General features: G+C 48.8%; 3 protein-coding genes and 1 pseudogene across 3 annotated transcripts; all 4 read left to right on the top strand.

The window, feature by feature from the left end:
- Positions 1-633: 633 nt before the first annotated feature.
- LOC125517634 (nicotianamine aminotransferase 1-like) lies at positions 634-4,193 on the top strand. Its single transcript, XM_048682840.1, has 7 exons — positions 634-1,024; positions 1,422-1,761; positions 1,860-2,078; positions 2,455-2,514; positions 2,670-2,825; positions 2,923-3,016; positions 3,805-4,193. Exons 1-7 carry the CDS (start codon positions 699-701, stop codon positions 3,924-3,926), a joined length of 1,317 nt encoding a protein of 438 aa, XP_048538797.1. The 5' UTR covers positions 634-698; the 3' UTR covers positions 3,927-4,193.
- Positions 4,194-7,369: 3,176 nt separating this feature from the next.
- Positions 7,370-10,271, top strand: LOC125517633 (zinc finger CCCH domain-containing protein 14-like). Its single transcript, XM_048682838.1, has 3 exons — positions 7,370-7,612; positions 8,229-8,289; positions 9,343-10,271. The coding sequence occupies exons 1-3, from the start codon at positions 7,546-7,548 to the stop codon at positions 10,127-10,129; spliced, it is 915 nt and encodes a 304-aa protein (XP_048538795.1). The 5' UTR covers positions 7,370-7,545; the 3' UTR covers positions 10,130-10,271.
- A 134-nt stretch (positions 10,272-10,405) lies between these two features.
- LOC125517632 lies at positions 10,406-15,986 on the top strand (annotated as a pseudogene).
- A 1,474-nt stretch (positions 15,987-17,460) lies between these two features.
- LOC125516675 (zinc finger CCCH domain-containing protein 14-like) lies at positions 17,461-19,038 on the top strand. The gene is made up of 3 exons (XM_048682025.1): positions 17,461-17,648; positions 18,146-18,209; positions 18,427-19,038. The coding sequence occupies exons 1-3, from the start codon at positions 17,483-17,485 to the stop codon at positions 19,028-19,030; spliced, it is 834 nt and encodes a 277-aa protein (XP_048537982.1). The 5' UTR covers positions 17,461-17,482; the 3' UTR covers positions 19,031-19,038.
- The last annotated feature ends 4,369 nt before the right edge of the window (positions 19,039-23,407 follow it).

The raw sequence follows: 23,407 nt of genomic DNA, 5'->3' as shown, positions 1-23,407 counted from the left end.
GTGAAGAGGAAGAGAGCAGAATCAATTCATATTTTTTAAACCCAGTTGATTCAAGCTCTCAACTGTCGGAATATGATGCTACTGCAGACGATGTGCAACACTTCAATTGATGCCATGGTGTAGGCAAGAAGTATTTAATTTTGAACATTTAGAATTTCATAATACATGATATTTAATAATTTTTCTCTATTGATTGCATCAGGTGGTTACTGTCCAAATCATCTCCCTTCGAAGGAAAGATGAATATGGGGATTTCAAGAACCAAGGTAATAGCCGGAACATAATTTAGTTCTTATGCAAACTCCTAATCAAACAATTATGCCACTAATAAAATTTCATGAATCTACATCTCTTGTGTCGTTGTCTTTATAGGAGTATTAGTTTGCTATATACCATTGTCCTTTTATCATTGCAAGAGGCGGGTTAGTTCTATTGTGAAATTAGTGTAAAGGTGTTAACCTAAGGAAAAAATAAAATCTTATGCCGTTGTCTTCGCCCTCCCTATGCTCAAATCCTGGCTCCGTCTCTGTGTCCGATGCTCTGTCCATTACGAAGCTGGTTGCCTTGAAACAAATAGAGTTAAAAAACACTGACAGTAGCACTAAATGCCAAGAAGGAGTAACCTAACAAGGAAATAGGAATCCCTTGAACAAAATACACTGGCAAGCAACCAAGAGACACGTACGGCCACACAGAGAATGGCGAACAACGGCGGCAGCAGCCGCCGCGGGGACGACGGCGTCGGCGTCGGCGTGACCCCATCCCGATGGCGTTTCTTCCGGCCAACGGCCGGCACGCCGCTGGCGGCCGCCGGCAGCATGAGCATCCGCTCGGTTCTCAACCGTCTCAACTCGTCCGTCGACGCGTCCGGGACGCGCCCCGTCGTGCCGCTCGGCCACGGCGACCCCACCTCCTCCGCCTGCTTCCGAACCGCGCCGGAGGCCGAGGACGCCGTCGTGGACGCGCTCCGCTCCAGGAAGCACAACGGCTACTCCCCCACCGTCGGTGTGCCCCAGGCGCGCAGGTGAGCACGTCCACCCACCCGCCCACGGGCCGGCTACTCCACCAGCATCGGTGTATGGCCAGGATTCAATCTGCTCCATGTATGGCTAGGAAAGGAAACTATCTAGTCGTCTGGAATATACTCCTAGGAGTGTTCTCATAAATGCACTTACCCTGTTTGATGTATTTCGCAGTAGGAGTAGCACAAAACAACACAACCTACGTACTAATCTAGGACTACTTCTTTTGAACACGTTTCATCCGAGTAATTGAATTTATTGGCATGAGGTGTTCATTTATAAATTTTCAACCTGTAACATTTAGTTTGTCCAAAATTTTGCTGGCCAACATCACATTATCTGTATCCAAAAGTTGCCATCCCAGGACAGAGCATCTCATATCTGTTTGCCAAAACACAGTGCTATTGCAGAGTACCTGTCTCGAGACCTTCCTTATGAGCTTTCACCAGATGATATCTACCTGACCTCCGGATGCGTCCAAGCCATCGAGATCATGATCTCCGTCCTTGCCCAGCCCGGGGCTAACATCTTGCTCCCAAGACCCGGGTTTCCGATGTACGAGTCACGGACCACATTCAGCGAGCTAGAGGTTCGATATTTCGACCTCGTCCCTGAAAGAGGCTGGGAGGCAGACCTTGAGTCTGTGAAGGCTATCGCTGATGAGAACACGGTTGCGATACTCATCATCAATCCCAGTAACCCTTGTGGGAGTGTCTACTCACACGATCATTTGGCCCAAGTGAGTATATGTTCCTAGAAAAGTAAGTAAGTCTACAGTGTGTTCACTACTGTTTTGTATCTGATGCAGTTTGCCCAACATGTATTTGCAATGAGCAGATTGCAGAAACCGCAGGAGAACTTGGCATATTGATAATTGCTGATGAGGTATACGACCACTTGGCATTTGGAAGTAAGCCTTTTATACCAATGGGCATTTTTGGCAAGACGGTCCCAGTCATCACCTTGGGAGCTATATCTAAAAGATGGCTTGTGCCTGGTTGGCGACTTGGATGGATCGCAACGTGTGACCCAAATGGCATCTTAAAGGAAACCAAGGTGACCATTTGATCTACAATTGGATGCATCTTCTATTTTGGTATTTGCATTCTGACTGTGGCGAATGGCCAATCCATTATATATAAATTTTGCGCTTCATCCTGTCTAAAACAGTTTAGTTGATAACAAAACTTGAGTTGTTTTTGTGCCATACTGGCTTGAAATTTTGGGCGAGTTCAAAGCAACATACTGTGCCATACTTACATGTTGTTTCGTTGGTAACTGAGTTTCGAAGTACAATTACGGAAATTTCTGTGTACCCTCCTAAAGTTTTTGCTATCGACGTGTACCGAGTCCTTCTGAAAGGTCATGTTGGTAGTCTTAATATTATCACCCGGTTGTGTGGCTTGGTTACTTATCTTTGTTCTCCTAACAGATTGACCAGTCAATTCAAAACTATATTAACATCACAAGTGATCCTGCAACATTCATTCAGGTACATATATGCCTTATCATTTCCACTTTTTGAATAAATATCTATTCATTTCCACACGTGTTGTTTAAGATAATATGGTTTACCGATGTACGTCTATCTCTCACGCCATAGGTTTCCAGCAAGTGTCTTACACTCTAAATAATTGTTTATCACAGGGAGCAGTCCCTCAAATTATAGCCAACACAAAGGAAGAATACTTCAACAAAATTCTTGATTTATTAAGAAACTCAGCAGATTTATGTTACGGTAAAATAAAGGACATCAGGGGCATTACATGTCCGCACAAACCGGAGGGATCAATGTTTGTGATGGTAAGGAAATGCGCAGGTTAACATGCTCTAGATCAGCTGGTTAAGTTGTATTCTAGTCCAGTGAGGATATAATTCTGAGTTGATGCTTGTTTTTCAGGCTAAGTTGGACCTCTCTTGCTTAGATGGCTTTTCTGATGATATAGATTTCTGCTGCAGGCTGGCAAAAGAAGAATCTGTAATAGTTTTACCAGGTGAAGTTCTATATTATGTTGAAACTCTTTTGTTGTTGTATCAATTTGATAAGGTGCAAAGAATAAATAGAAGATTATGTTACCAAGAAAAGTATATATGTTGATTTTCTAGTTTGCAAGACCGGCTCCCTCTGTTGGAAAAATCCCTCTGTTTCATTATACAAGAGTCTTAACAATATGTACTTACCAAGGAAGGACCAGATTATATACAAAGAATTAATGAACTGGACCAGACATGCATGACCCTAAAAATGTTTATCTGCATTATACATTTCTAAAGGATGGAGTATATTACTAGTTTCATGATATTATTTACAAAACCAACCTTACCTTCCCAATTATGGGTTGGGAGCTCGTTCTAAAGAGTTGGTTTTTTGCCCTATTACAACTCTGCTATTTTACCATCTTTATGACATAGACATGCTAAAATGCAAATGAAATTTATACTAAATGGATTTACTAAAGAACGCCGAGTTCAAAAAATAGTAGTCCCTCCGTTTGTTTTTATAAGACGTTTCAGACAGCTTGCTTTGTACTGTTTTAAACAATGTCTGAATGTCTAGAACGTCTTATAAAAATGAACAGAGGTAGTACTTACTGAAGAATGTTAGAAGTCACTTTCACCATTCACAAATTTTCTGGCAGGCCATATATAGCTAAAACTTCATTCTGAAAGAAATTCCTCAAGAACTAAAACAAATGTACACAGCAACAACACAAAGTTGGGAAAAAATTGTGCTGCTACTCCGTTGCTCAAATCTTCCCTGATGTACATGAATTTTTTGCAGGTACTGCACTGGGAATGAAGGATTGGGTTCGGATCACTTTCGCCATTGACCTGCCATCTCTTGAGGATGGCCTTGAAAGGCTGAAATCTTTCTGCGAGAGGCATGCTAGAGTAGAAGCCTAAGCTCAAAGATGATTGAGCTTTTACACTGCTGTGGCGAATCGCCAGCTATGCGTTGGATCGCCCTGGTGTTGTTTTCAATAATCGCTTCTCTTTATGTCACCACAATGAAGATATTTAGCGTTCCACACATATTTTGTACTCTTCCTGGTTGACTCGTACCGGTTTGTAAGTGGCATACTATCGAAAAATGGTGTAATTTGTAACCATTATTGGTTACAGTGATTTAAGGGTCAGTATTTTCCGGCCTTTTGGGTCAGACTCAGGCAATTGAAGTTGAAAATAACTCGAATATGATGCGCTATGAGAAAAAGGCAAGTCCAGACTGGCTTACCGCATTTCTCAAGCCCCTTTCTTAGAGCATCTCCAACAGCCGTGGTGCTAAAAACTAGTTTGCCGTGCGCCGTTCGTCTGGTTTTGCACGGCCGCCAGCGCTGGCTCCAACATCAACGCTAAAATGCAGCGCGCGCGCCGCTCCAGCAGCACGCAATAAATGCAGCGCGCGCGACTCGCACAAACAACATATACATTTCAAATAGAAGCAAAAATGATCAAACTAAACAAAATAAATCAACAATAAATAGTTCAATTTCGTTATTATAACCCAAACAAATAGTTTATCGTTCAGTACAACAAATAGTGCAATAAACACAACAAATAGTGCAATGAACACAACAAATAGTATGACGAACGCAGAAATCATGCTCTTTGTCGTCCATGCCATGCCCACAACTCCAATGCATGCAATATATTGAGCCAAGCATACCAGGAAAGCCGCAAGCTTTGTTCATCGCCAATAGCTTTGCGGCGTCTTCAGCATTGGGAGATCTCAAATACTCCTCGTCAAACACTTGCACAAGTCCGACTGCGAAGCGCTTGACACACATGATGGCTTGGCTCTCACCCATAGCCAAGTGATCATCAACTAGATCAGCCGGGATACCGTATGCCAACATACGCAAAGCGGCTGTCACCTTCTGAAAAGGTGCTATGCCCGAGCTCTCCGACGACATTTCTCTTTTGCTGAAAAAACCGGTCATGGCTCGCTAGTTTCTCTGCAATGCGCCTGAACAAGTCGGTGCTCATCCTAAACCGACGACGAAAATACGACTCCGGGTATGTGGGATTCTCCATGAAATAGTGCCTCATCAATCTGTTATGGGCATCGATCCTATCTCTCCAAATTTTCTGCCGACCCATAACCAAACCACCGTGCTTCGGTTTTTTATTGATATGCATAGCTAGGATCATTGCAAGATCCTCCTCCTCTTCCATATCAAATTCTTCTTCGGAAGAATCATACGACGAACTCATCTACAGTGTTCAATACTATGCTACAAAAACTACAATCAACATGCACCAAATTCATGAAGTTTGAGCAATACATACCTTGTAGGCGTTTTGTCGAACACCTTGCGGGCGCCGAGCGGCAGCGAGCGCTCGGGAGCTGTTTGTCGGAGGATGGACGCGCGTGAGGGGCGGCGGGACTACGGAGGGGGGGGGAGGGGGCGGAGAAGCCGCGGCGACGCGGGGATAGGCCGGGGAAGCTCCGGGACGGTCGTCGGGTGGCGCGGGCGGCGGCGGCGCGGCTGGATGGGGGTTGGGAGTTGCGAGCGAGCGCGCGAGAGTCCAGCGGGCGGGAGCGGGCGCAGCAAATAAGCGGCGCGCGATTGAGTTTCGGCCCGCGCGCTAAACTACATATGCCGCACGCGCTGTTTTTGCGCGCCCGCTGGAGCAACTATACCGGTTGCGCGCACGCTAAAACGGGCAATTTTGCGGCGCGACACTAGTTTGGCGCGGCTGTTGGAGATGCTCTTACATGTGTGCCCTAAGATTGGTGTGTAATTATCCCAGAGATAGCCCAGTCCAGAGAGCACACTTCTTGCTCGCCTCTTCTCTCTCTCGCTACTCGCTAGGGTTCACTGCTTTCGCCGCAGAGCGCCTGCCCACCTCCCATCGCCTCCCTCCTCCATCCATGGCCTCATGCTCTTTCATCTCATAGCAATCACAAATCCAATGGGTTCAAGGTTGTTGCAGTTCTCCTGTGTTGTGTTGCAACTTCGACATCGTCATTTCGTTGGGAAAGAGGTACGCCTTGTCGATTCAGCATAAGAACCCACATGGGGAAATTAAGTAAGTGAACACACAAAAAAACTCAAAACACAAAACACAAAACACAAAAAGAGCATAAAATGGCCAGCTTGGAGGAAGGGATTCGATCTTGATCCAACCAGGGGGGCAAGAGAGGAAGCTGAATGTGTTGAAGGGGTAATGAAATTTGCATACTTGGGAGATGTCTATGGGTTGGAGTGTTGGATGTCATGCTTGGTGAACACCCTTGCCGCGCACCCATGTTGATAATCATCAAGGATGATCATCCTATACCCTATGAAGATCACCTTACAAAACAAGAAAAAACGCAGATTAAAATGTGGTAGATGAGTCATGTGGGTAGTCGAAGACCAAGAAGTTGTTGTACCGGCTAGGCACTTCCCCCGTGACATCACCAATGGTGAAGGGGAAGAAATCCCATGCGTACGTCGTCGTCGACAGAGCGACAACCAACGATGAAGAGCTCCCCCCTCCCTAAGCTCCTTGTCATTCCGCCGACACAAGAATGCCATTCAGGAGGTACTGCTCACCACGTCATGATTCTCGTCACCGTAAGCATTCACATAGTATCAGTTGTGTGGAGAAATATGGATGTGGAAATCCAGCCTCATGTTCAACCCCTGTCCTATTTTATGTAGTGTTCCTCATCTTCATTGCACGAAACGGAGTAGTGGCGCCACACGAGGGGGGTGGCTGCCAGGGCATTAAAGAAGGTGAGAGCAGAAGATGGTGTGGAAACTTCATGGGAGACGGTGACTGGGAAGCCGCTGGAGGGATCACATGAGCATGAAAGGGGATGGGTGGTGAAGGATGAGCCGAGGGGTGAGGTTGACGACAAAGTTCTGAGTGATATCATGGCACATTTGCAACGGGCCACGAGCTTGTGAATGAACGACAACCTAAAAGGTGGAGTGTCAATGATTTCAAATGCGGAAGAAAGTAGCATGCATGAAGTAATACATGAGAGATTTCTATGAAACGGATATAATTTGTTCGTAGAAATGTGTCGACCCTTCTAATTCATTTTTTACATTAAGTGAATGGATATCACTGCCATTCTGCATGAAATTATGTTATTTTGACAAGCTCCCACGTTTCATAGTGAAGTATGATTGTGGGCAGATTAGATTTCAAAAATTTAGGCACCGCGAAACAAAGAAACGAAGAGGAGAAGAAAAACAAAAATAATATTAAAATGTCTTCTCGAACCATCCGACCCGGCCGTTTGACCCAACACCGCGCTCAAAATTTAAGTACCACGAAATGGAGAGGAAAAAACAACTAAAATGTCTTCTTGACCCATCCGGGCCGGCCGTCCGACCCAACACCGCGCCCGTAGCCTATCCGACCGGTAGCCTTTTAAGCCTTTCCTCACTCCTCCGTCCGGATCTCTTCAGCGACCGTGCCGTGCCGTTCCGGTAGCCTCCCTCCGTCCCTGCTCGCCGCCACGACTCACAGGCCACAAACCCTAGCCAAGCTCGCCGGAGCTACCGCGCGCGCGCACGCAGCGATGGAAGGCGGTGGACGCAAGAGGGGCACGGCCGACGGCGCCGCCGTCGGAGGCAAGCGCACGCGAGGTGAGTCGGGTGGAGCCCTGCCCTAAATCACCCTCCCCGGCGGCTTCTCTAGGGCGCCCTTCTTGTGTAGTCCGGTGAAGCTTCCGGCTTAGTGTTCCCGGGGAATGCCGCTGAGTTGCTCTGTTGCTAGGTTAGGGTTTTGGGATTTTTTTTTGGGGGGAAGCTAGGTGGTGCGGTGGCCTGATGGGATCTGTACTTCTCCATGGTTGGGTTTTGGGGGTATTCAGAAGCTCGCGTTGCTTACGATATGCCAATTCGCCGCATGCTGGTTTGTTGGGGATCAGTAATTTTACCCGAGCACATGAATATTCGCCTATTAAATGCCGCGTATTGTTGCCTTGCTCGATTGGAGCTGTCTGCCTCTTTTTTTCTGTATTCTGCGCATTAATACTTGGCATGCCCTCGCTCCCTACTCAACAATTCGCCTGGAGTTTGGAGCGAGGCTCTGAGTGCTGGATACTAGTTCAAGCTGAAGAGTTCCTACTAGTAATCTATGCTTCGACTAATGCACTATATTGTACAATTAGTCAACAGCCTATTAATGTCCTTTTATGCATCGCGATTAGTTAATCAACAGCTTATTAACTTGGCGCGCATAATTAATTTGATTCAACAGAATCGGAGTCATTTCAAACCGGCGTAGGAAGCAAATCGAAGCCATGCACCAAATTTTTCAGGTTATAGTCCAACTTAAAATGAACTCCACCTGGTAACATTTATTCTGCATACCTGTTATTTTGTTAAAACTTTACTTTTATCATGAAAGAATGCTTGCTGCTAACAAATCATTTAAGCAAGATTGTGCGACAGGTTCTCCCTAATCCAAGCTTAAGAACTTCCACTGGAGTAAAAATTGGAATGTGCATGGGCTGTGCAAAATCACTTCTGAATATGTGAAAGTGCAAGAACAGTATAAGGATATGTAACTTCTTTTCAGACGAACAACCAGCCAGTAATATCATATGATACAGCCTCTTGTTGAATTGAGAGAAAAGAAGATTGAATATATGAGTTGGACACTTGAAATTCTGCCAGTAATATCATGATACAGCCTCTTATCAAATTGAGAGAAAAGAAGATTGAATATATGAGTTGGACACCTGAAATTCTGCCACATATATCCTTCTTGATATATACTATTTATTCTAACATTTGGTACATGCAAGAATAGTTTTACTGTATGGTTTAAAATTATATGTCCATCAACAGTTGCTTGTTGAGTCATTGAAGCATCACAAGCAGTAATAAAATTTGTACTTATGATCCGTAAGAGAGCCTTCCTGAAACAGACGTTCAACAAACATCAGTATTTAAGTACTTTGATGAAGACACATATAACAGAGAATGTTGACTATGGAACTGTTCAATTTTTTCTCTTGCCGAAACACACATGAATAGTTTCTTGTCTGCCAAACTGCATTTGATTTGGTGATGCAGAATGAGCCAACACAGAGAAATGATTATTATCAACAAACATTCGAAATGTAGATTAGTTCCACTCTATATCAGAACATCATTCACTGTAGAACTTCTCTTCTGTCCATTTGGATTGTAAGTTTGCCCTAGGATGTTTATTGTTCTTCAGATGCTATCAACACCTGTAATCATATTCCTGAGCCTTTTGGCTTATGAATTTTGATGTCTGCATCCTCCTAGTCAATATCAGTTGTGCTTAAATGAATTGTTTTGCTAATTAATTTACTTACCCATACCTTATTCTCATTGTGCAGTACCGCTGGTTGCCCCTTTGGTGAGGGTTGCCATTTCCTCCATTACTTCCCCGGTGGCCACCAGGCTGTTGCAAAGATGAGCAACCTAGGTGGCCAAGCATTTGCACATCCCCAAGGAAGAATGCCCTCAGGATCTGCTGTTCCAGATGGCCACCCTACACCAACTGTCAAGACTAAATTGTGCAACAAGTATAACACTGCAGAGGGATGCAAATGGGGCGACAAGTGCCACTTTGCACATGGTGAGAGGGAGCTCGGCAAGCAGACGTTCATCAACAACTCCATGCCACCCCATATGGGACCAAGGCCCACTGGTCACTTTGGACCTCCGGCAATGCCCAGCCCTGGCATGGCCACCCCGGCAGGCTTCGGGGCTTCTTCCACAGCCAAGGTCAGCGTCGATGCATCCCTCGCAGGCGCCATCATCGGGCGGGGCGGAGTCAACACAAAGCAGATATCCCGGGTCACCGGGGCCAAGCTGGCCATCCGGGACCACGAATCGAACGAGGCCTTGAAAAACATTGAGCTCGAGGGCACGTTTGATCAGATCAACAACGCCAGCGCCATGCTCAGGGAGTTGATCTTCAGGATCAGTGGCGGTGCCAACGCTCCTCCGCCGGGCGTGATCCCGGCTGGAGGATCTCACCGCGGCGGCGGCGGCGGTGGGCAGGGAAGCAACTTCAAGACCAAGCTGTGCGACAACTTCACGAAAGGATCGTGCACGTTTGGCGACAGATGCCACTTTGCCCATGGCGAGAACGAGCTGCGCAAGTCGGCTGCCGTGTGAGGTTGATCAACCTCACCCAACGTGATTTGTAGTAGCGATTAGTCGGTGTAACTCTGAACCTTGAGGGCTGATGATGGATTTTCTGACTGTCCCTGAGATTATGCCATCGATTTTATGGATTTCATATCTGTCATGACTCTTATCAGCCTGTTGTGGTCTTAGTAGAAAGCTTGACATGTTCATTTCCTGAAGTATCTGACTGACCTGAACTTTCATGTTGAAACCTGAACCTCTGCGTGATGTTGCCGAGGCCGGGGGAGACATGTTAAGTTGCAGAGTCGCAACACTGACCAACAACAGGATTTCCCTCAGACTCTTGGTCTGCGATCTCAACGTTCGTGCTCTGCTCGCACATTAATAAGCCTGGGGAGTTGAAGAAGCTCTGCTCGCACATTAATAAGCCTGGGAAAGTCACAATCGACGCCTCGTTCCTGGGTTCATTTTAATAGTATAAAGCTCCCTAGCATAGGAGGGGCGCCGCCGGCCGCACGTCCACTTGCCTCCCTCCGCCCCGGCCGTACTAGGCTGAGTTCCCGCCGCCGGCGAGATGAGCTCGGCCTCGGCGCCTCGTGATGATGCCGCTATTCCTCCCTCCGTCGCCACGCCGAGGTACGCTCGTTCATACAGCGACGGCCGTCTGTCAATTGATTCATCTGACCGGCCGATCGTTGCAAGGGAGGAGGAGGAGGGGCGGAGTGACGTCATCTCGAGGCGGACGAAGAGGATGACGTACTCGAGGGAGCTCCTGCTGGCCGTCGGCAGCTTGGAGGCATGCAAGCTGCTGCCCGCCGACGCCGACTTGGCCAAGCACCCCGATGACGCGGCACTGTGGGTTCCTTCCCAAACTCTGGCTGCCCGCTCGGCTGGAGGTGCACCTGGAGGCCTAGGGGATCAGGAATTGCCTCGGCGAAACCGAGGTGAGCGAGCCGAGTGAGTGCAGACGAAACTGGCTTGCTCGTTTCCTCTCCATATACTGTACAGTATATAGTACTTCCTCCGTAAACTAATATAAGAATGTTTTTTTACAGAGGGAGCACTGTGCTATCGTATTAACTTGGCAGCGCATGATGATCGATTGTTTTGGTGTAACAGTGCCGGAGGCGTTTGAAGCAGGCGCAGGAAGCAAATCCAAGCCATGCGTCAGGTTCTTAAGGTAATCCCTTTCTGGGACAGCGCCAACATGGTCCGAGTACTGTATTTTCTTTTATTTTGATCCTTTGTACTACCTCTCTCTCAGTTGACAGGGCGTGCACGTATTTCTAGGTCGTCAATTTAACCAACCTAATACAAGTCATATATTACAAAATATATACCAATATAAACTTCAGATGTTCTATTTTCAGACGGTATAATTTTTGTGTTATATAGTTTATATTAAGGGGATAAAATTGACAACTTAGGTATACGCGTAGGACTTGTAAACTGAAACGGAGGTAGTAGTACATATACTTAATTAATGAAAAATTGAAAATTACCGCAGGACGACTGTTCCACAGTTTTGGGGTAAAGAGAAACATGATTTGATTACCTTCGGCATCAATGCAGTTCTGATTGCCTTCTTGTTCCGTTAGTTCAGGTTCAATTACTTATCCGCATGTTGTTTCCTGTCGTGCAGTACCGCAGGTTGCCGCTTTGGTTCCAACTGCCACTTCATCCACGACATCCCGGGCGGCTCTCAGGCCGTTGCAGAAACGAGCATCCCGAGTGGTCCAGCTCCAGCTCCAAAAATAACAGGTACTGTATGCGATTAGTTAATCAACAGCTTATTAACATGGCGCGCATAATTAATTTGATTGAACAGTATCGGAGTCATTTCAAACCGGTGGTGGTCCAGCTCCAGCTCCAAAAATAACAGGTACTGTATGCGATTAGTTAATCAACAGCTTATTAACATGGCGCGCATAATTAATTTGATTGAACAGTATCGGAGTCATTTCAAACCGGTGTAGGAAGCAAATCGAAGCCATGCACCAAATTTTTCAGGTTATAGTCCAACTTAAAATGAACTCCACCTGGTAACTTTATTATGCGTACTTGTTAGTAATTCGTAAAAACTTTACTCTTATCTGTGAAAGAGTGTTTGTTCCTAACGAATCATTTAAGCCATAGATGCGGCCAACGGGTTCTCTCTAATCACAAGCTTAACAGAGCATTCTCCAAATAGATGATCCAGATGCAAAGATAACTAACTTTGCATCTTTGAGTTTCAAAAACCCACCTCCAACAGATGATGTAGATGCAAAAAAAAAAATTACATCTTCACCTCTCGGAGATGTAAAATACAACACCTCACGATGCAAATTTGCATCTCCACCTCTAATATAAAGACGGTGGTCGCGTGCCAACCGCCAACTGCCCTTCATTTCCTTTCCGTTCTTCCTCTCTCTGCCCCTCGCACAGCCGCCGCCGCCCCGATTCACCCGCGGTACTGCCGCCGCTGCCGCATGCGCCACCTCCGGCCATCTTGTCGGAGTAATGGGCCACGGGTAGGCCAACCCGAGGCCCACGACCTTTCAAGACATCGGGGCAGGTTGCGCCCCTCAAGACCACAGGGCGAAGAGCCGCCTCCTGGCGAGTCTACGGCAAGGCGGCCGACTGCCCGCTCACGGCCGAGTCCCAGGGACGACTTCCAGAGAAGCCGGCTTTGAGGAGTCGGCCGGCGACTCCAACAAACCGTGACCTCATCGAGAAGGACGGGGCAGGGGCGTGGCTACAATAAAGCCCACTCCCTGCCCCTTACCAAGGGCAGGCATGGCTACAGCGCGCCGTACTTGGGAAGATCTCCCCGCGGTGTGGCACTGTTGCCCAGCCGGCCCCGGCATCAGCACCACTGTACCTAGTCCTGCGCCCACGACGGCTTGTCTGTACGGCCTGGAGGCAGTAGGGCCCACCAGCCAGCGAGACCTCGGGAGACGGCGGGGGCACCGCCAGTCGGACCCAACGGGAGTCGGCCAAGGGAAGTCGGCCGAGCCCTCCCCTGGGCCCACGCGCCATTAATCAAGAAGAGATGGGGAGTGGCCACAGTGATCGCCCGCCAGGCGGCGGCGGCACCGCCAGTCGGACCCAACGGGAGTCGGCCAAGGGAAGTCGGCCGAGCCCTCCCCTGGGCCCACGCGCCATTAATCAAGAAGAGATGGGGAGTGGCCACAGTGATCGCCCGCCAGGCGGCGGGGCTGTTGCCACGACCCCATGACCAAGCTTGCATCATCAGGAGCACGACTACAGTAATCAGCAGCCGGCAAGACCCGCCTGCGGCGGACGCGGCCTGTCGGCTCCGTACCAGAACAGTCGGCGGGGCCCACCAGTCGGCGGGCCCCAGCAGTCGGCGGAGAAGTCGGAGGTCGGAGACACTGACGGCTGGGCCCGCACCCAGTCACATTACCATTGTACCCCTGGGGGGTAGGCCTATATAAACCCCCCAGGGCACCCATGCAAAGGGTTGGATCCCAGTAGTTCTATACCTCACCAGATAGAGGGAGAGAGCTAGCCTTGCCCTCTCCTACCACCATACACAGCTCAAGGAGCAACCGTGTAAACACTTGACTATAGTGATCATGCGGAGACCCCGCAGAGCAGCAGTAGGGGTATTATCTCCCCGGAGAGCCCCGAAGCTGGGTAAGATTCGCCGGCGTGCATGTCTTCGCCTCATCCCGTTTCCAGGCACCGGCGACGTTCTACTCGCCCCCACCATGATAAGCCATCCGTTGGCATATGTCGCACCAAACCCCCGACACATCTACCACCCCTGCCGCCCCTCCGCCGCCACTCTGCCTCAAATCGCCGCCCTGATTCGCCACCCCCGCCACTCCGTTTTCGCCGTCGTCGCAGCCACCACCCGACCGCCAAGCACCTGCCCAGCCACCACCGTGCCCAGCCACCACCGCACCACGCTCTGCCCGCGCGCTGCAAATCGACCGCATTTTTCACCGCTCCACCGCCGCTCATCCGCCACCGCCTAGCCCCTGCACCCACCGCCGCCCCGTCGCATAGCTTTTGCCCCACGGCCGCCGCCCCGATTCAAACGCCGCGTTTCAGCTGCGGCCGCTCAGTTGCCCCAATTCTAGTTTTACATTGCATCATCTATTGGAATTGCACTTTTACATCACCAATTTCCATCATCTGTTGGAGCTGTCTCTTTTTTGGAGATGTAAAAGGCACTTTTTGGATATGTAAATTTTTACATCTCCAAATCTGCATCTTCTATTGGAGATGCTCTAAGAACTTCCACTGGAGTAAAAATTGGAATGTGCACGTGTTGTGCAAAATCGCTTCTGAATATGTGAGAGTGCAAGAACAGTATAAGGATATGTAACTGCTTTTCAGACGAACAACCAGCCAGCCATACCATGATACAACCTCTTATCGAATTGAGAGAAACGAAGATTGAATATATGAGTTGGACACCTGAAATTCTGCCACATATATCCTTCTTGATATATACTATTTATTCGAACATTTGGTACATGCATGAATAGTTTTACTGTATGGTTTAAAATTATATGTCCATCAACAGTTTCTTGTTGAGTCACTGAAGCATCACAGGCTTGTGATACTTAATCATGAGGGAGTAACAAAATTTGAACTTATGATCTGTAAGAGAGCCTTCCTGAAATAGACGTTCAACAAACATCAGTATTTAAGTACTTTGACGAAACTGACAATGTTGACTATGGAACTGTTCATTTTTTCTTTTGCTGAAAGACACATTAATAGTTTCTTGTCCACCAAACTGCCTATGATTTGGTGATGCAGAATGAGCCAACACCAAGAAATGATTATTATCAACAAATATTCAAAAATGTAATTAGGTCCATTCTATATCAGAACATCAGTCACTGTAGAACTTTTCTTCTATGCATTTGGATTGTAGTCCACAATGTCTCCTGTGTTCAGCAAAGTTTGCCCTATAATGTTTATTGTTCTGCAGATGCTATCAACACCTGTAATCATGTTCATGAGCCTTGTGGCTTATGAATTCTCATGTCTGAATCCTCCTAGTCAATATCAGTTGTGCTTAAATGAATTGTTTTGCTAATTAAGTTACTTACCCACATCTTATTCTCGTTGTACAGTACTACTGGTTGCCCCTTTGGTGAGGGTTGCCATTTCCTCCATTACTTCCCCGGTGGCCACCAGGCTGTTGCAAAGATGAGCAACCTGGGTGGCCAAGCATTTGCACATCCCCAAGGAAGAATGCCCGCAGAATCTGCTGTTCCAGATGGCCAACCTACACCAACTGTCAAGACTAAATTGTGCAACAAGTATAACACTGCGGAGGGATGCAAATGGGGTGACAAGTGCCACTTTGCACATGGTGAGAGGGAGCTCGGCAAGCACACGTTCATCAACAATTCCATGCCACCCCGTATGGGAACAAGGCCCATCGGCCACTTTGGACCTCCGGCAATGCCCGGCCCTGCCATGACCACCCCAACAGGCTTCGGGGCATCTTCCACAGCCAAGGTCAGTGTCGATGCGTCCCTCGTAGGTGGCATCATCGGGCGGGGTGGAGTCAACACAAAGCAGATATCCGGAGTCACTGGGGCCAAGCTGGCCATCCGGCTGGAGGATCTCACCGCGGCGGCGGCGGTGGGCAGGGAAGCAACTTCAAGACCAAGCTGTGCGACAACTTCACGAAAGGATCGTGCACGTTTGGCGACAGATGCCACTTTGCCCATGGCGAGAACGAGCTGCGCAAATCGGCTGCCGCGTGAGGTTGATCTACCCACCCATTAGTCAGTGTAACTGTGAACCCCCTTTTTTTTGCGGGTGAGTGTAACTGTGAACCCTTGAGGGCTGAAGATTTATTCTCTGACTGTCCTTGGGATAATGCCATCGATTTTATGGATTTCATATCTGTCATGACTTCTATCAGCCTTTTGTGGTTTTTATTAGTCGAAAGCTTGACATGTTTCATTTCCGGCAAGTCGGCATCTGAACTTTCATGTTGAAACCTGAACTTGAACTTGATATACTCCAAATCGGCCTCTGAACTTTCATGTTGAAAACTTAACCTCCGCGTGATGTTGCCGAGGCCGGGGGAGACATGTTGAGTTGCAGAGTCGCAACACTGACCATAGAGGCTCGGACTCTTGGGGCGTGTTTGGGTGCCGTAGTCTACAGTAGCTGCATTGCATAGCCTTCTCAACTTAGTCATGCTATGCAAATGTAGCCTCAAATGCATCATCTGCAAGTTGTTTGGTTGTTTGCATGCCCTCTTGTCTGCATGGGCTGAACCACACTGTCTGGTGTTTGGTTGCCTGCATGTTAGTGGATAAACTCAAGGCATGATGTTTGGTTGTATGCAACGTCTGGTGTGTGACAACCTTTTTGGCTAGTTGGTGAGGTTACCAGTACACTTCAGCACAACCATGTACCACACATCATAAACAGAGCAGAGTATAAACAGAGCATCAACTACTTAACAACATAGTTCAGATAGCATAGTACCACACATCATAACGATAGTTCAAACAGTTCAACGCATAAACCATAAAGCAGACTCGATAGTACTTAGGAAGGAGGTGCCCCGACCCTAGTCCCTGGCGGCGAAGGCTAATAACTGCCGGCGCTTCGGGAAGCAACGCAGCTTCTCGAGCGTGGCCGCGCGCGTGCAGCCGCCGCCGCCCACGTGCACCGTACGGGCCCGAGTCTGGAGAAACCGCCGATTCGAGCGTTCTCAGGAAGCTAGACTCAAAAGTGCTTTAATCATCGTGCCATGCAGACCCAACCGTATATAAAACTAATCAAACAGCTTGTTTTCTTCCAACGCGGGTCTGATAGGCCTCATGCAAGCAACCAAACACGTCTTTAGTCTGCATTCTCAAAGTTTGTGATCTGCTCGCACATTAATAAGCCTGGGGAGTTGAAGAAGCTCGCTGCATCTCGCGCATGCAGCGGTCGAACTAGTTGCACCAGCCAATCGTCGCCACGGATCAACGTCTCAATCGACGCCTCGTTCCTGGGTGCATTAGTCAATCCATTCAATTACCAGTAACGCTCCCCAGCATGGCAGCATAGGAGGGGCGTCGCCGGCCGTACGTCCACTGGCCTCCCCCACCTCGGATTATATACATAGTGCGGCTTGGCTCGTACTGTAGAGATTCAGTGAACCGCAGTAGATGTATTAGGCTGAAAATTTCCGCCGCCGGCGAGATGAGCTCGTCCTCGGCGCCTCGTGATGACGCCACTATGTCGAGGTACGCTACGCTCGTTCGTGCAGCGACCGTCGTGCGGCCTGCCGACTGACGGAGGCATGCGCGTGGTTAATTCCTTCTCGACTTATGCGATTATTCTGACCGGCCGATCGTTGCAAGGGAGGAGGAGGAGAGGGATGCCGTCATCGCGAGGCGGATGGAGAAGATGACGTACTCGAGGGAGCTCCTGCTTGCCGTCGGCAGCTTGGAGGCATGCAAGCTGCTGCCCGCCGACGCCGACTTGTCCAAGCACCCCGATGACGCCGCACTGTTGGTTCCTTCCCAAATTCTGGCTGGCCGCTCGGCTGGAAGAGCACCTGGAGGTCAGTCGAGTGGCGAAACTAGCTTGCTCGTTTCGTCTCCAGATTTTCCATGTATTTGTTGAAATTCACCCATAGGGTCGATCACATTAAAGTAGACAAACACGCACGCTCAAAATTTTTTAGCCAAAGGCACCTGTCGTGCCTTGTTTTTTTTCTTTATTTCTCCTTGTTTTGCCCTTGGACAACTTCTAAGACTACACGGACACGAACTAACCTATAGTATCATCCGGGCTCTAACCTTGGCCGGACTCAACACACACGGCTAACAACGACTCATCATTGGACTACATGACCGACTCCTACACGAAACTACTCACGTCTAAGCAAAACCTACTATGCCTAGGACTAGTACTCGTACCCGGACACAACATGCAATCTTGCCGGATATACTAATGATTTGGCTAATCTAATTACTTGACACTAAATCAAGATTATTTCTAACAGTATTACCATCGTACTATTAACTTGGAACCGCATGATTGGTCGTTTTGGTGTAGCAGAGCCGGAGGCGTTTGAAGCAGGCGCAGGAAGCAAATCCAAGCCATGCGTCAGGTTCTTCAGGTAACCTCTTTCAGCCTTTCTGGGACAGCGTTAAATGAACATGGCGTGCGAGTTGGATGAGATGAATTGTATGGATGGGTTCGATGGCTCTCAAGTTTGCCGAATTTGTTGTTTGCATTCCCTCTGATTGTAGTGTCCAGCTAGTTACTTAACCACCAGCTTCCCTGATTTCGGCATCAGTACAGATCTGATCACTTTCTTGTCCCCCATCGTGCAGCACCGCAGGCTGCCGCTTTGGCTCCAACTGCCACTTCATCCACGACATTCCGGCCGGCTCCCAGGCCGTCGCAGAAACGAGCATTCCGAGTGGCCCAGCTACAGCACAAGACGAGAACGAGCTTGCCATGCTCAATCCAACGCTACCGCCCATGGGCATGGACCAACCAAGCCCCACCGGTGACCATGCACTCAGAGCGCCGACGCCTTCCAGCGCAGCTCCGGCGAGCTTCGGCGCTTGGGCGACGGCCAAGATCAGCGTGGACGCGTCCCTCGCAGGCGCCATCATCGGGCGGAGCGGAGCGACCATAAGGGAGATATCCCGGGCCAGCGGCGCCAGGCTGCGCATTCGCGACCACGAGCGGGACGCCGGCCTGAAGAACGTGGAGCTGGAGGGCACGCCAGAGCAAATCAGGCACGCCAGCGCCATGGTCTGGGAGCATCTGCCCGTGCCCGGCGGAGGGCGATATAACGGCGTCAAGACCAGGCTGTGCGCGCACTTCGCCAGAGGGTCCTGCACGTATGGCGACGGCTGCCGCTTCGCCCACAGCGAGAGCGAGCTCCGCAGGCCGGCTCCTGCTGCTCGAGAGCCGTGTGGTTGGTAGCGATCCATCGACCGCTGGATGAGATCAGTGTAACTCTAAACTTGGGATTATGCCGTCGATTTTATGGATTTTGTACTGCACCTTAGTCACTCATGACTTTTATGAGGCTCTTCTGTTTTCAGTACAGTGGTTCATTTATCTGAGTGACCGGCAGTTTAGCGGCCCTGTCACCATCTACCTAGGCCGTAGCGGCTTGTGAGAGGCCTCTACATTTTTTTCCTCGAAAAGAACGAATACCCTCAGCCTCTCCATCTCACGATGCACACACTCATTTTATTAAAAATTGTGTGAGGTTCAAAACATGGTCTCAAATAATCTGACAAAACTCTAAAAAAGTTGTCACATCTGGTAAAAATAGGGTAAGATGACTAGACACCTATGCTATTGTTGGCCCGTCATCCAAACCGGTTCTAAGTATTCTGTGCAACCATTTTTTATTGGTTGCACCCAATATTTATAAAAGTTCCTATGCTGCCATGATTGAGTAACGACCACATATGGATCCATATCGATGCCTTGAAGATACTGTAAAAAATTGATGATTGTTTGTCTGTTAAAGAAGACGGCAATTTCAAATGGTCCAAAGTAATGTACACATTCCTTCTTGAATATGTACCGTCATCTTAGACTCTACCCTATTTAACTATGCCCCAAATAAATTTGATAAAGTGGTGGGGGGAGAACATTGAAGGACGCATGAATGGTCCACCACAGTATCGTTGTTTTGATTCATTGTGATCACAGAAGTCACACCGTTTACTATCAACCCAACTATACTTTGCTAAGTTATTCTTTGTCAAAATTACTCTCTTATGCACAAATCACATAAATACTTTAATTTTTAACGGCATCTTGATTTTTAAAGAATGTGAAGCGGCCTCAGGATAGGCGTGGTGAGAGGCCTCTACTACTACAGCATGGCGCCTCAAATCCACCTCAAACGTCTGGGCGGATGACACAGTCACGCAAATGCGACCCAGACGGGCTTCTCAAATGCCTGGGCTGACCAACACCCCTCATATACAGCCCAAATATAGGATGAATATGAGGGCGCCCGGGCGCGTCCATCACGTCGGACTAACGATGGGCCCCATGCGGAGTCGCCCGGAAACCCGGCGGTCCGACGGGCGTCTCCTTTGGTGGAAGGTGTGAACGTCGCGTGCCGCTACTCCGGCTCGCCGCCCGGGGGCAACTCCGGCTATTTAAGTCGACCGACATCCCCCAACCCTAGCCCATCCACCTCCCTCTCCACGCCGCCAACCCAAATTCATCCACCTCCTCTATTGTGACGCCCCCGATTTGATCGTACACTAATTATACACGCAAATGTGTACAATCAAGATCAAGGACTCACGGGAAGATATCACAACACAACTCCAGACACAAATTAAAATAATACAAGCTTTATATTACAAGCCAGGGGCCTCGAGGGCTCGAATACATAAGCTCGAAAACACAAGAGTCAACGGAAACAACAATATCTGAGTACAGACACAAGTTAAACAAGTTGCCATAAGATGGCTAGCATAAACTGGGATACAAATTGAAAGAGGCGCAAGCCTCCTGCCTGGGATCCTCCTAAACTACTCCTGGTCATCGTCAGCGGCCTGCACGTAGTAGTAGGAGTCGTCATCGACGGTGGCATCTGGCTTCCGGACTCCATCGTCTGGTCGCAACAAACGGGTATCGAAAGGGGAAAAAGGGGGAAGCAAAGCAACCGTGAGTAGTCATCCAAAGTACTCGCAAGTAAGGAGCTACACTACATATGTATGCATTGGTATCAAATGGAAAAGGGGTAGCATATGTGGACTGAACTGCAGAATGCCGGAATAAGAGGAGGATAGCTAGTTCTGCCGAAGACTACGCTTCTGGCAACCTCCATCTTGCAGCATGTAGAAGAGAGTAGATGGTAAGTTCACTAAGTATCACCGCATAGCATAATCCTGTCGGCGTTCTGGGAACGGGGGTCCCCAGACTTGCCTGCCTGCGGCCTGCGGCGTGGCTCAAAGGGGGCCCAGCACGGCCCGTCTTCATCAACATAGACCCAAGACCCTCGCGGGGGGCCAAGCCTCGCGGGGCGGACGACACGGAGCTTCCTCAGGCACGGCCTCATCAGGCTGGCTCGCGAGGAGGCAGAGTGTAACACCCCGGATATGACTTTCCCAATTTGTACTCCAACTCTTGCCATTTTCGGCGTTAAGTTATTTTATTTTCTCGGGTTCGGGTCTTTGTCTTCGTGTGTTGTTATCGTTGTCATGCATCTCATATCATGTCATCTTGTGCATTGCATTTGCATATGTATTCATCTCATGCATTCGAGCATTTTCCCCGTTGTCCGTTTTGCATTCCGGCGCTTCGTTCTCCTCCGGTGGTCATTTCTAGCTTTCTTTCGTGTGTGGGGATTAAACATTTCCGGATTGGACCGATACTTGCTAAGCGGTCTTGGTTTACTACCGGTAGACCACCTGTCAAGTTTCGTATCATTTGAACTTCGTTTGATACTCCAACGGTTAACCGAGGGACCGAAAAGGCCTGTGTGTGTTGCAGCCCAACACCCCTCCAATTTGGCCCAAAACCCACCTAAGCCTTCTCCATCATCTAGATCGTTCGATCACGATCGCGTGGCCGAAAACCTCACCTCATTTGGACTCTCCTAGCTCCCTCTATACCTATATAAAGTCCCCTCCCGAAATCCGGATCTCCTTCGTCCCCAAACCCTAAATCATCTCTCTCCGCGCCGGACGTGTCCGTCCGCCGCCGGACACGCCACGCCGCCACCCGCGGCCACTGGCAGAGCGCCACGTGGCACACCGGCCGCTCCACCCTGCCGCGGCCCGCTCGGCCCGGGAGGAGGCCCCCGCGGCCCAGGCGCCCGCGCCGCCGCCAGCCTTCGCCTCCCTCCCGCGTGGCGAGCGCGCCCGAGCCGCCCCGCTCCGGCCGCCGCGTACGCCATCGCCGGCGAGCTCCGGAGATCCCTCCGGCCGGCACCGCACCTCTCCGCCGCCTTCTCCTCCGCCGCAGCCGCGCCTCCGCCGTCCGTCGCCACGGCCCCGAGCTCCGGCGACCGGATCCGCGCCTCCCCGCCGTCTCCTCCCGCGTCCGGCGAAGATCCGGCGACCCCGAGCACTGTTCCGGCGAAGCTCCGGTCATCCTCGACGTCCGTGCCACGAAACCCTAGATCTGGCCGAGGTCCAATTTCTTCCAAGTCCCAAAAATCCCAAATCCATATGCTCCTGTTCATCATGCCGTAACTTTGCATCCGTAGCTCCGATTCATGCATATAGCATATCAAAATGTTCATCTCAGAGAGTACATCATTTCATTCCATTGCATCATTTTCATTTGAGTTCATCTTGATGCCTGAAATGCTGTTAGAAGAGTGCTACTTGAGATAATTGTCAGATCTGCTGCTCCATTTAGCTTTTTGTCATTTTTGCCATGATTATTGTGTGCATGATATGCCCATGAGTTCTACATATGTTTTGTTAAGAGTTTTGTCATCTTTCCATAGGTGCAACCCATGTATTTTTGTGATGTGTGTGGTGACTAGCACAAGCTTGCAAAGTGATGCACTTGTTAATTCTGATTTCAGGGACTTAGCAATTCTACTAAGTCCTTGAGCTGTTTATCTCATGATGCCATATGTTCTTGTTGTTTCCTAGTGATCCGTGCCTCTTTTGAGGATGATCAGTAAGGATGTTTTGTTAATCTTGTAGTGCTCTATCCATCCATGTCTTTGTTTGCAATTATAGAGTACCCTAGCTTGAGTCAATCGAGCTCTACTTTTACTACTTTGTGAATCTGGGCAGATTGTCAACTTGTTTGCAATTTTGCCGATGATGTTGTAGTTGATCCATGCATGCTATGCTATTGTTCTTGCCATTTCTAGCTTGCATTTTGTGTATATTTGATGGGTGTATGCTTATCTTGTCATGACTTGGACCGTAGTGAGTGCGTCGAGCTCGTAAACATGCCTACTTGAGATATGTTTCAGCATGCTCCAGTTTGCACTAAGTCTGTGATCTGATTATGTTTTTGCTATGTTCACATGTTTGCAATTGTATTTTCTGATCCCTTTTGGCTCAAGGTCACTAAGGGACTTTTGTTAAGCTCTTTGAGTAGCTCCATGCCATGCTTTATTTTGTCTTGTTTGGGTCCTGTAGCATGTATTTTTGTTGCTCCGAAGAGGGCTACCTGGTCTGAGATTCCAGACAAGTGTTAATTTCATTAAGTCTGAAATCTGTTTACCATATGCATTTTTGCCATGCTTGTTTGAACCTGTTAATGGATGAATTGGCCGTAGCTCAGTGCTAGACTTTTGTTAAGCATCTTGAATGCATCCCTGCCATGTATTTTGTTGCCATGTTTGGGTTCTGT

Source organism: Triticum urartu, chromosome 6 (assembly GCF_003073215.2).
Source record: "Triticum urartu cultivar G1812 chromosome 6, Tu2.1, whole genome shotgun sequence".
In the NCBI taxonomy this organism is placed as follows: domain Eukaryota; kingdom Viridiplantae; phylum Streptophyta; class Magnoliopsida; order Poales; family Poaceae; genus Triticum; species Triticum urartu.
The sequence above is the reverse complement of the archived record's forward strand: the minus strand, read 5'-3'. Positions and strand labels throughout refer to the sequence as shown.

What these genes read in the sequence shown, in the direction of transcription:
- LOC125517634 (XM_048682840.1), top strand. Translation starts at nt 699, where the DNA reads ATGGCGAACAACGGCGGCAGCAGCCGCCGCGGGGACGACGGCGTCGGC. An exon ending in ATCCTGCAACATTCATTCAG is followed by an intron (nt 2,515 to 2,669) that starts GTACATATATGC and finishes TGTTTATCACAG; the next exon opens with GGAGCAGTCCCTCAAATTAT. An exon ending in ATCTGTAATAGTTTTACCAG is followed by an intron (nt 3,017 to 3,804) that starts GTGAAGTTCTAT and finishes AATTTTTTGCAG; the next exon opens with GTACTGCACTGGGAATGAAG.
- LOC125516675 (XM_048682025.1), top strand. Translation starts at nt 17,483, where the DNA reads ATGGAGAAGATGACGTACTCGAGGGAGCTCCTGCTTGCCGTCGGCAGC. An exon ending in GGCTGGAAGAGCACCTGGAG is followed by an intron (nt 17,649 to 18,145) that starts GTCAGTCGAGTG and finishes GTTTTGGTGTAG; the next exon opens with CAGAGCCGGAGGCGTTTGAA. An exon ending in CCATGCGTCAGGTTCTTCAG is followed by an intron (nt 18,210 to 18,426) that starts GTAACCTCTTTC and finishes CCCATCGTGCAG; the next exon opens with CACCGCAGGCTGCCGCTTTG.
- LOC125517633 (XM_048682838.1), top strand. Translation starts at nt 7,546, where the DNA reads ATGGAAGGCGGTGGACGCAAGAGGGGCACGGCCGACGGCGCCGCCGTC. An exon ending in CGGAGGCAAGCGCACGCGAG is followed by an intron (nt 7,613 to 8,228) that starts GTGAGTCGGGTG and finishes TTGATTCAACAG; the next exon opens with AATCGGAGTCATTTCAAACC. An exon ending in CCATGCACCAAATTTTTCAG is followed by an intron (nt 8,290 to 9,342) that starts GTTATAGTCCAA and finishes CTCATTGTGCAG; the next exon opens with TACCGCTGGTTGCCCCTTTG.